Source organism: Beta vulgaris, chromosome 5 (genome assembly GCF_026745355.1).
Source record: "Beta vulgaris subsp. vulgaris cultivar EL10 chromosome 5, EL10.2, whole genome shotgun sequence".
NCBI classification, from domain to species: Eukaryota; Viridiplantae; Streptophyta; class Magnoliopsida; order Caryophyllales; family Amaranthaceae; genus Beta; species Beta vulgaris.
Window position 1 is genome coordinate 34,439,671 of NC_079206.1, and position 12,806 is coordinate 34,452,476.

Below are 12,806 nucleotides of genomic sequence, written 5' to 3' on the forward strand. Positions count from 1 at the left end.
TTTCAGACACAATTAAACGTATGTACACACATATGTTCGTATTTTACATCGATCTCTTGGCTTCAAAATTGCTCCTTCCGGAGGTCATTACATTCTCAGACCTAAGAAGCATAGGTATACTCATGAGGGTCCTTGAATAATCTCATTATATTTTATTTGTTGAAGTTATAAACTCTTTCTTTCCTGATGTAGATCTTTAATAAATAAACGCTCTTTTTGTATATTCAGACCCCTCTTCTCTTATTTATTTATTTATAGAATATCCATGCTATATCCTGTTATGCTTTCATCACCACGCATGTTTATCGATAATCAAGACCTAAGAAATTGTGCTAATTAAATCAGATAATATGAACAACTTGATAGGAACCTTGTAATATTGATTGCTCAACAACATATACTAAAAAAATAGTCTTTTATGTATTTCTTGAACGAACTTAGACTAATCTTTTTATGGTGTGAAAAAGTTATCTCATTGTTCTTCTGCATAAAAATTGCTATGAATCGATATTTAGTAAAGGCCAACAATAAGCGACATAATTCCTGTGCATTTTTGTACCCTTACCCAACCCCCCCCCCCCTATTCAATTCTTGGTTCATGGACCATCTATAGAGTCAAGACAAGAAAATCTACATTCGATAAATCTTTAAAATATCCCTACAGCTTCTAGAATATCCAATTAGATTTATGCATCTTCCTCATAAAACTTATTGACAACTTTAAAAACATATTTTAATAAAACATTAACAATTGAGAAGTCAAATACGCGCTCATATTGTATAGGCGAAATTAAATCACGCCTACACTACATAGTTCTATTTCTTTTTCTAGGCTTAGCCCCTCTTATGCACCAAAAAAATAATATACTCTTACAAATATCAAAGGCAAAACATTCCCGTGGACAAGCATTTATTGTTCCAATGTCACAAAATCAATTTCAGTAAGCAAAAGCCCCAGTAAGAGAAGCACGAGAGGATAACGACATAAAAGAGCCTCATCCAAAGCAAACATGATGATTCAATTGACAAGTAAACAAGAAATATCCTATAATACAAGATAAACGTAACCTAAAATAGAAAAAAAAAAAAAAAAAAAACATTCAAGGGATAGGGGGAGAAAAGGGTAGGGAAGTGGGCGGGGAAGGGAGAAAAATTATTGTTTACAAGAGTTGCTGGGAGAACAAAGCAGTTTGAACAATAGCCATAATTAATCCAGCTCAAATTCAGATATAAGTTCTCTTTTCAAGGGACATTCCCTCCTGTGGACAGATTGTACACAAATAGACTAGACACAGATATAAAACGCCTTTGCAGTGAAGTATCGGAAGAATGACACAGCTCCAACTTACCATAATAAACCTCAAAGGAAACCGCCCTCGCCCCATTTAGTATCTGATTTTCCATTCGAACCAGAACTTTTCATGGACGAGCTGTGGTAGAAATCATCAAAACCGTCGTCTTTGGGGTCATCCCAACCAGCCCAGCCATCATTACTATGGGATGATCCCCCCTTCTTTGAGCCTTCCTTCCAATCGTCTTTTTGGTCCCAATCGTCCCAGGATACTGAGCTGACTGAATTATTTTGCCTGCCAGATGAAGATTGTCCACCACCTGAACTGTTGTTCCATCCCTGGGATTCACTCTTAAAGTCCTGGTAATATCCATTCCTTTCGTTTTCGGTCTGATGCGGGTTATCAGTTTTCCAGCTCACGCCTGGCTCCTTTGTAAACTCCTCAACCTTCTGAGTAGCTATTGCCATAACACCTCTCATGATGCCCCACGTCTTCTGACCAATCTCAGAAGTCTTGGCTGAGACAACATTCACCGTTTCATTGACCTTGTAATCATAACCACCTTCACGAACCTGTAATAGTGAGCCACATATATGACATTTCAATGAACTTGGAAAACAACAGGAAACTTCCACGCAGAGTGATAAAGATCGACAAGAGAAACACTAGTTCCTTCTGTAAATACAAGTTGTTCGAGATGGTAAAACAATATTATAAGAACGTTTTTCATTTTTTAAGCTGTCATACTTTGAAATCAGCAATTTAGGCAACATCAGCATGTCATGGTAAAAAATGAGCTTTTGTGGAGCATTGAGTATATAAGTTTTTACATATACTTTGTAAGCATATTAGGGCCTTCAGCTCTAGGACGGTATTTCATGCATAAACACTTATGCAGAAAGATTATTGGCAATGAGCCGATCAGCTCAGCCTCAGAAGTCAAACTGCTGAGGTTTCCATATAGCCTCACTACAATATTCAAGGGTCCAATCCAGGTACCAACTACCAATTATTCCAAGCAAAGGGAAAGGCGCAGTGAGGTGCGACTGATCTTCACAAGACTTCGATATAATCGTCCAGTAGATACATTCCTAAATGTTCTTGAGTATGAGAATAGCAAGGTAGGATGTTGACATACAGGTTAGCAACATGCACAGTACATCTTGGAAAAAAATTTAAACAATAAGAGATCAAAAGAAGACTACAAAGATTCTTACTCTCTGTCCTTCATTGACTATATTTATAATCATCTATGGAATATAAAGTGGTACGATATACTAAAAAGATCAAGTTGACATATATATATATATATATATATATGTATGTATATATGTATATGTATGTATACATATATGTATGTATATATATATGTATATATATATATATATATGTATATATATATATATATATGTATATATATATATATATATGTATATATATATATATATATATATGTATGTATATATATACTCCCTCCGTTTCCTAAAGATCTTCCCTCTTTCCGTTTAAGGGTGTTTCCAAAAAATCTTCCCTCTTTTGCTTTATTCCTTATTTGGCAAAACAAAATTTCCTATTTACCCTCTCATGTCACTATCATATGGTCCACCATTACATTATTAATTCAATTTTACTCCCTTTCTCTCTCCTACTTTAACCCCTTTTTATTTATTTATTTATCTTAACCTCTTTCTCTCTCCTACTTTACTCACACTATGCCCCACACAACTTGATTTTCCTTGGTATCTGTAGGAACAGTAAGTGGGAAGATCTTTAGGAAACGGAGGGAGTATATATATATGTATATATATATATATATATATATATATATATATATGTATATATATATATATATATATGTATGTATATATATATATATATGTATATACTACCTCTGTTTTTATTTAGTTGCAACATTTTGACTTTCACGCTTGCCAATGTACAATTTCAAATCGTTTTATCTCTAATTGTATGTAAGTAAAAATTATAAAAATTTGATATTATGAAAGCTTACATCGAAACGAATCAAACAAGACCCCACATGACTATATTTTGTTTAACATATAAATCAATAAATGTGGTCAAATAAGAGAACATGAATAGTGCAATTTGTCAAACGTTGCAACTAAAAAAGAACGGAGGTAGTATATATATTAGCATAAGAATACAATGAATACTCTAATATTAGTAGTGCATAATATATAAATTTGTCAGTCAGTGTTTTGGAGGTAAAAAGACAGTGTTTGTTGAAAAAGGACTCGCAAAAAAAAAAAATTGGAAGTTGGAAAGGGATAGGCAACGTTTGGATTCAATAAAACATGAGTCAAATATGTTCGTTAATTTTCCCGTAAGCTATAAGCCACTAAGAAGGCCAATAATTAGTGACAAAATGCACATGACAGACTGCAGCTATTTGGAAAACATTTCCTGACACTGACAAGCACCATACTTGGAAAAACATCTAGGCTTAAAGAATCAACTTCCCCAATTGGACGATATATCGAAGTCTTCACATATGAACATCATATTGTGATTTTGATATGGATACTTATATCAACTAGGATTTAATTAAACATATGCTAGCAACACTGCGTAAGGAATAAATCTTGGAACGAGGATACTTGAATGCTAGTCGAAATCAACGTTACCATCCACCACTGACATGCCCTTTTCATGACACCACATACATGAATTCGTCTTACGCGAACACGATCCATATCATCTACATCATATCCCATTTTTGTCGTATCAGAGGACAACTTCATCAAAGGACATAAAACTCAGTGGCCAAAGGCCCAAAACATTTAATTGCCAAAGCATATGACAACTACCCTAAGGTGACAATTCTTGGTATCACCAAATTTTCAGACATCAAGCATATCACATTCACAAGACGCAATTAATATGATATCCAAGTGTCTTCACTTCCTTTAATCAATAAATCAAAAATTTCACCAACTTGGGAATTCCATGAAACCTGTGCTGATATTTATAGCTCTACAAAACTGAAGCAATCATCAGAGCTCATGCCTGATCAAATTCTTACAATTTACCAAATGAAAAAAATTATTAGGAACACTTACCAAAATCTACTCACAAACAGCAAGGTCCCAGAGAAAAAAGACACACTCTCAGACACAACAGGGAAAGTAATCCAATTCCTAGATACTCTAAATATCAAACACAATATACACAGGCTATCTTCATCTACCTTCAAAGTATCACTACGTTTTGTCATGCCACCTCATCTTCAATCATGCTCTACTCTCAATAATAGTTAATGTGCCTACTAGATCCTAAGAGAAGCAAACGACAACTGAAGTCATAAATAGCAATGTGGTAAAGAGAAAGGAAATGATTTTCGCTGCGGGTGAACTCTTTCTCCTCATGAACATATATAGATAAGCTGAAATAATTTACCCAACGTATACCTAGTGCAAAGGTCTTCAGCCTACTGGGTTAAGTCATTCTTGTCATGATAAAGCAGTTAGCCTTCAACAGAAACAAACAGAAATCCCATGCAAACTAACATGAGCATGATTCCTTCCCCAGTCAACATGATAAATTAACATTCTCAGACCATGTTATCGGACAACTCTTACAGCCCAACTCTAGTCCAACCACTCCAACCTAATTGCCATGGCAAATATACTGCAATAAATTACATTATCCCACATCTCTACACAACAATCTCTAATTATCAACAAAAAATTTGTCAGACTTGCTGCAATTTAAACATTACTCTACCCTGATCCAGGAATCCAAAGAGCCAAAAGTAATTAAAATGATTCCTTCACTCCATAACAAGAAGCAATGGGTTCAAGCATTTCATTGCTAAACTTGTTTGAAACCCCCAATACTCCTGACTCTCGAAAGGGGAAGCAAAAATTATAAAAGAAGCATGTTCACTTGAATACAACATGCAAACAAAAAATTAAACTGATAGGTCAAAGGAGGTTGGCCTAAAATGATATATCAAATGGATTAACCCATTCCTACACCCAGGAGAACTCTGTTAAAAAATCTTGGAGAGCTCAAACTTTCCTAATCATAGCAAGTTGGTTAGAAAGCTTGCCTTAATCTAAAGCGTATGAAATAAAATCGTAGTAGGGGTCCCGATCAAGGTAACAGTCACTATGTTTCGAAAGCTATATTGATTTGTATATCATGCTTCACCTTCATCATAGCATGAATCGACATATTCATAAATTATCACTTTGTCATTTTATTTTTAAAGATTGAACATTGGGACGAATTTTTTAGATTGCAAGTATGTTAAAAGGTGACAAATATAGTGCAAACAAAAAAAACTAACATAGCGTGACACTTTGCTAAATCTTTTCTAGCTCCTTCTCACAATTATTAGAGTTAGGGTGCTAGAGCGCTAAATAGTAAAAGATGGTGAGCTTGTTGGCCCTACGTTTTGGGAATGGGAACAAAGACTAAAAACAAAAAAAGTAAATCACTACGGGGGCACTTGGTTTGGAGTATTATGGAAAGGGTTAGAATCAAGTAGGTTGATTCCTTGTTTGTTACACCATTTAATCATTCTCTTTACCCCCTCCTTTCCCCAAATTCCTCTACTTCCATTCCCTAACCCCACCAAGGTGTTTCACTTTTCCTTTCTCTCCTCTACTCTAAGCCCACCTTGACCTATAATTGATCACCACTTAATCCACCACAACCACACTCTAACTATCAAACCCATCACACCAGCCATCGGACCACCACCGAACAACCCCACAACCCCACAACCCCACAACCACCCAAGCTACCCCCCCACAAACCACCCAACCACCACGAACTAACACCCACCATCATCAAACCCCCCATGAAACCAACATCCACCACTCCCAGTCACCACAAAACTAACACCCACCACCACGAAACCACCAAGCTACCCCCCACAAACCACCCAACAACCAAGAAACTAACACCCACCATCATCAAACCCCCCATGAAACCAACACCCACCACTCCCAGTCACCACAAAACTAACACCCACCACCACGAAACCACCCAGCCACCAGGAAACCAACCCCCACCATCACCTAGCCACCCCACAAAACCAATCCCCACCATCACCCAGCCACCCCACGAAACCAATCCCCACCATCACCCAGCCACCCCACGAAACCAATCCCCACCATCCCCCACCTCAACAACGAAAAGAAAGCAAGAAATAAGAATTTTAAATACCTTTTCTTATCCTTAAAAATGGCTTTAGATTGTCAAATTCGGCCATGAAAACTTCTTTTATGATCCATTTGACCTTTAAAACCTCAAATTTGAGCTTTTATAGTGGTGAAGGAAAAGAGGGGGCGGTCGGAGGTGGCGACAACGGCTAGTGGGATTTGGGAGAGAAGTAATGAACTAGGTAGCACGGATACAGATACGGGGACTATAAACGGCAAAATTAAAATTTTTGAAAACGGATACGGCTTAGATTCGGCAGATATATTAAAAATATATTATTTTCAAAAGTCTCAGTTGTCCCCAAAAAAAATTCCGGTCATAATCAAAAGCAAAATATTTAATAACCATGTTTTGTATTTAAAAAGTAGTGAATTTTGAGTTTTAGTCTTCCTTTTTAAAACAAATCTTAAGTAATAGAAGTGTTGAAAAGTCAAAATTTAGATATATAAGGAGTGAAGAAAGCTAATAAGAGCACACGTAAAAAAAAAAAAAAAAAAAAAAAAAAAAAGAGTACAGCTGTCAAAAATGTTTAGGTATACTGCAGCTCCTCCTTAACTCTTTTCTCTAAAAATCTAGTACAACTGTCTTAACTTTAAAAAAGGAATAATTTTTAAATAAAAGGGAAAGTGGGGTATTTGCAAATGACGCATCATTTTCTACAGCAATAAAGGAATTCTCCTTTTATTAAAAAAAACTTCGAAGAAGCACAAAACGCGAAGGAGGAATGCTGCGGTGAAGCACAATATGTGAAGGAGGAGTTGCTGCGATAAACACAAAACGCGAAGGAGGAGCTGCCGGAGATGGCGGGCGTCTTAGCTTCTCAGTTCAAGTGAGAGAGTTCGAAAATTTTGAGAAAAAACCCTATATTTGATTTTCTCCCTTCATATTTCGTTAAAAAGAGTTGGGTACATTTCTATACCTTAGAATCCATCCCCCCACGTTCCCGGTTTCAACCCATCCGTACCCAAACTTATCCCATGTACCCACCCATCCCGATTCGTTTGGGGGACGAATCTGAGGCGAATCTGTCCCGTACCCGTCCCCAGTACGGGATTCGGTGTCCAGGAGGAGTACCTATGCTTCATAGGTGGTGAACATGTACGGTGGAGTGATAGTGGGAGGAGAAAGAGATGTAATTATAATGAAACAACACTTTTAATCAAAAGGTTTAGCTTTCTATACCCTTTGTTTGTCTTTTTTGAACCCTTTTCCTTTCCCCTACCTGAACCAAAAGCCCCCTAAGGTCCTGTTCGGCATCACCGTCAGTTTTCAGTATTAGGTTTTATCAATGTAATAGTCATATGATATAAGGAGTATAATAAACTTAAAGTTACTCATACTTGTACTACATCTTAAAATCAACACAAAACTGTTTCTATAGTGATTTTTTTAGTTTTCAAAAGAAACTAAGACTAGAAATTTAAAAAATGACAATGAACAAGTCGTAAGGTGTTCTACGTGGAGTAATTTGTTTCATACTCTTTCCATCCCTAAATAGAGTTCCCATTTTTCCATTTATGTTTGTCCCAAATAGATTTCTCATTTCCTTATTTGGCATAGGTCCACCCATTAAAATATTATTTTGCTTTGAACTTTTATAACATCATCCATTTTCCTATAGGACCCACATTCTCTTTCCTAAATAAACAATTCATAAAAAGTGTACTAATTTCTAAATTTAATTATGATCTAATACAACTAAGGTCCTACACATGATTTCTTCTTAATACTTGTGCCCAAAAAAAATGGACACTCTATTTAGGGATGGAGGGAGTAATTATATAATTTGGTGTAATGTGATGTAAAACAATATAGATGGTCGGAGTTTGTTAAAAACTGAGCTGCGCTCTATCATGAGAAATTGAGAACTCCTACGTATTTGGTTAACAAATTTTACAAAAGTATCTCATGTTCAATACAACACAAGTATTTTTGTTTAAAACAACAAATAAACATCTAACATACTAAGAGGAAAAAGATCGCAACCTCTGTCAAGCATTTGCAAGCAACTATAAAAGGTATGTGATCCATGTAAGTCCAACACACGACAGTTATAAGAGTAACACATCAGCATTTGATGCTCAATTAGCTTAAACTTCCACTTCTTACTCCACAGAAGGAAAAGTCAATTACTAATTTAGTGCTCTCACGGATTAATGATGGCACAAAAGCATTTATAAGTCTCTCAAGAATGGGACGATTTGCTCTAGTGGACCTTAACTTAAAAACAGGAAGAGGGGGGGTGAAGAGAGGATCTACTCATCATATATGCCATGTATAATATGCCAAACAAATTATCAAGTAGAAGCAACCTCAAGGGTTAGGATAAAAATAATAGCCATTCTCTCATTTCTAGGTAGACAACAAAGAGAAAGAAAACATCTAAGACAAATAGCATTCAAGTCAAAAGACAAGAAGGGGAGAATGTTATGCCAAATATATTACAAAAAACAAACTAAGAAAGAACCGAGCCTTTCCTCATCGAAGTATGAAGGGGACGTTTGGTTGGTGGTATTGTGGAAAGGGTAAGGGAATCAAGTGACCTGATTCTCTTACTTGTTGTTTGTTTGCTCAAATCAATAATACCCTTTACCTTCTCCTTATCCCCAAAGTTCTCTACTTTCATTCCCCTACCCCCAATGGGTTTCACTTACCCTTTCTTTGACTTATTCTTGACTATCACTTTGACCACCCAACCACCACTTGACGCAACCATTCAACCACACCTGACCACCAAACCACCACCACATGTGCACCCTACCACCGCAACCCGACATGTCCACCACAACACACCATACCACCGCAATCAGCTGCTAAGAAAGACCCCTACCATCCACCACCTAAACGACGCAGGGGAGGGAGGGGAGGGGAGGGGAGGGGAGGGGAGGGGATGAGGAGACTGCGACTCCGCACACGAGGGGAGGGAGAGAACGCAACCGGTGGTAACTTAGGAGGACAAACCGGTGGATGCCGAAACATCATCGCCCACAACCAGAATGGTGAAGAAGTTTTCGGGAAAGGTGGTGGAAGAAGAGAATCTAGTGGAAGGCCCACCCACTGACTTAGTAGGAGTAATGGAGACTTTGTTGGTCGGTTGAAGGTTTATGCTGGTGGCCTGACTTTTGTTTGGGTTGAGAGAAGAAAAGAACGAAGAGACGACAAAGACGGATCTGTGGGTGTGGGTCTACGAGGAGCAGAGCAGCCGTTTCAAAGCTGCTTCTAGGAGGTTCCAGCACTGATCTATGCGAGCAATTGGACTGGATGGTGTTGTTTTGGGGAAGAATCCAGAAATGGGTACTAAGGGCAATCTTGTAAAAGGTCTGAATGATGACATCATCAATGAGTCATACGGTTGGGGCCACTATTTTAGGGAGCATGGCAAGCAAAGTGCGATGGACTTACGAGTCATTCCAAGGTTTGATAAGTTCATGAAAAAATTGGGCTCGATCTTTCTAAGCCCAATTTTCCTATTAATAAGAAAAGGCATGCCTAGGTTTATTATCTCTAAGTCCATTCCTACCAACCCAGCTAACAATTATGAAATCAAAAGGAGTCATCTCTATGGGCTTTTTAACCCTTATCCGGGTGTGTTACCCTAAGTTTTAAAACCCAACTTTTCCGACCTAGCCATTATTGTTCCCACTCAATTGTGTGCTAACATCGTCACAACCTTCACCCTATTTTCTTTTCGATTTTTTGCAACTCACACATTCCTCATTCCAGACCAAAGTCTGCCCACTTCACTCATAACCAGACCCTTCCACTTGATAAGGTGCTAGATGTTTCTGCCATGGGCAAGCTACTGAATTGCTACAATCCACTCTCAAAAAAGAGGAAATTGAACAACAATGCCAACAGTATTTTGAAGATGATGCTAACCACTATTGCCTAGACCGGGAATTGAGTGCCAATTTCTATCCACCTGGACGACAAGGTGAATATTTGGGCAGCCGGTAATGTAATAAATCAACCTAGGGGTACTTTTGGTATTGCAATAATTAGTTAATAATTAGTTCTTAGTAGTAGCTTGAAGAATAAGTTAGGGAGTTACGGAGAAAATATCTCTATAAATAGAATGGAATAGGGAGAGAGAAATCGTGTTGAAAATAGATAAGAATTTGGGTGAGCTTTTAAGAGTTCATTTTGGGAGAGAATCAAGCCTCTTGCAAAACTTGAATATCTTTACGACTGCTGTATTTTCAGTTTTATTAATCAAATGCTCTTCTTCTTCCTTATTTCATGCCATTAATGATGCTCAAGTTATGTTAATTCATAACAGACAACTCAATGCAATCAGAAAAATAAGTCTATGGAACCAAACATCAGAATAGCAGTTGCAGACATTACTTATGCACATAAATTTGAATGTCCATCCCAACACACATGACCATGGATACAATCATGCAGAGTAATAATCCAAAGCATACACGTAAAATGAACTCATAACCCATGTAAAAAGAAAAGCAAGTAGTACTTGGCCTAGTGGTATAAGAGATATACCTCATGACCTTGATGTCATGAGATCTAAGGGTTCTCTGATTGTTTCTCTCTATGCGACAGGGGAATTACCAACTAAGAGGGACCAGGTTGATCCACCAAAAGTCCCCTTCTAAAACCTTCTCATTACCATATTAAGAAAAGCAAAAATATCTAAGGTTCATCAATTCTATTTAGAACAACAAAAGATTAGCAACAGTTACTATCATCATTATGCAAATCTGCAATTATAACAAATAGTATAAAGCTACAATTATGCAAAAAGCTAAAACACCATAAAAAACAAAACTTAGTATACCTTTGAACTGATCTCTTTTGTGCCTGCTTGGACAACACTAGCAGCTGATTGAGCAACCAAAGATAACTTGCCGATTCCCTGATCAACCAATCATTCACCAAAAGTTTTTTTTTCAAACTCAAAATTCAAAACAAGAACAAAATTCCTTAATAAAAAAAAAAAAAACCCACCTGAGAAACAACAGAAAAAACATCAGGCTGTGCATTACTCCTAGGCATAGGATTGGGATTAGGGTTAGAGCCAAAGCCCACATATTTTCCTCCTTGAGAAGGCGGCAAACCATCTGGCTTAGACTCATTCTCCGCCAACTTCCTAGCAAAAAAACTATCCTTATTGGCGGCGGACGCCTCCAATTCTGCCCTGGTATATATATCCTCAGACGATTTTGATTTCACCGGTGCATTACTCCCATTCCCATTATACCTATTCCCATTATTATATCTGAAATCCCCAGCTGACTGATTCCTCCTCATATCATTCGACGACGATCGAATCGAATCCTCATTCTCCCAACTGTCCCAACCCCCATTATTATTATTATTATTATTCCCACTTCTCCCACCCAACGGCGGCTTCCTATGACCACTACCACTACCACTACCACCACCAACAGGCGATTCCTTGACAACAGGCGGATCACGCCACGATCGGCCTTCGGCGAGAGCCGATATCCTCTCTCGGTACACGGATGCGGCGTTTGAGTTGTATTTGGGCACGATATCAGTCTCTTTAGGGATACCATACTGGGAAAAGAAGGCGTTGAGCTTGTCGTTGCCGCCTGACTCCATTTTCTTGAGCTGGATCTCGGACCAGGAATCCATCGTTACCGATCGGACGAAGCTTATGTGGACCCCGAGGCCCCGGTGCTTGCCTGAGCACTCTAAACACATGAATATTCCATACGAAACTGATGCCCATTGTGGGTTTTTCTGCGAACAATCCACGCAAGTTTTGTTGCCTGATTGTGATTGCAGATCTCTCAATCTTCTTGATGCGCCCGCCATTGAAATTTTTTGCTTTTTTCTTTTTGGGGTTTCTTCTCTTCCTCCTTTTTTGTTCCTGGATTTGTGGGGAGGAGGAAGAGAAGGAGAGATCTGTGGACTATGAGAGAGAGAGAGGGGGGACGCCCAGAGAAATAAGATGAGAGATCACCGACACCGTCGATCTAAATGTTGGGGCCTTGGGGGAGAAAGAATGGTGTTTTGTTTTTGTTTTTTTTAAATTTGATTTAATCCGTCTCAATTATGTGCGCCCACAAAAACAGTCTCAATTATGATTTTTTATTGTTTAGTCATAATTTTGGAGGACATTTTACAATACTATTTTCAACAGGTTAGAAACTTGTTATAGTAGGTTAGAAACCTGCTATAGTAGGTCAACTTATCAAAAAAATTCTTTTTTTCTATCTTCTTCCTCCTCTTTCCTCCCTCCTCCTCCTCTCCCTTGCCCTGATCCCTCCCCTCCAAAGTGTGGATTATGCACTAGGGTGCACAATGCTCATTGTGCACCAAAAAACATGTATTGAT

General features: G+C 37.9%; 1 protein-coding gene across 1 annotated transcript; it reads right to left on the reverse strand.

Annotated features, from left to right (window-relative positions):
* Positions 1 to 998: 998 nt before the first annotated feature.
* On the reverse strand, positions 999 to 12,500 carry LOC104893621 (probable ADP-ribosylation factor GTPase-activating protein AGD6). Its single transcript, XM_010679750.4, has 3 exons — positions 11,451 to 12,500; positions 11,281 to 11,358; positions 999 to 1,864 (listed from the first exon to the last, which is right to left on the reverse strand). Exons 1-3 carry the CDS (start codon positions 12,282 to 12,284, stop codon positions 1,361 to 1,363), a joined length of 1,416 nt encoding a protein of 471 aa, XP_010678052.1. The 5' UTR covers positions 12,285 to 12,500; the 3' UTR covers positions 999 to 1,360.
* Positions 12,501 to 12,806: the final 306 nt, after the last annotated feature.

Bases quoted from the DNA above. Each gene is read 5' to 3' on its own strand.
- LOC104893621 (XM_010679750.4), bottom strand. From the start codon at position 12,284: ATGGCGGGCGCATCAAGAAGATTGAGAGATCTGCAATCACAATCAGGC. The intron at 11,359-11,450 runs GTGGGTTTTTTT...TTGGTTGATCAG, and splicing joins TTTTTTCTGTTGTTTCTCAG to GGAATCGGCAAGTTATCTTT. The intron at 1,865-11,280 runs GTATACTAAGTT...TCACTATTACAG, and splicing joins CAAAAGAGATCAGTTCAAAG to GTTCGTGAAGGTGGTTATGA.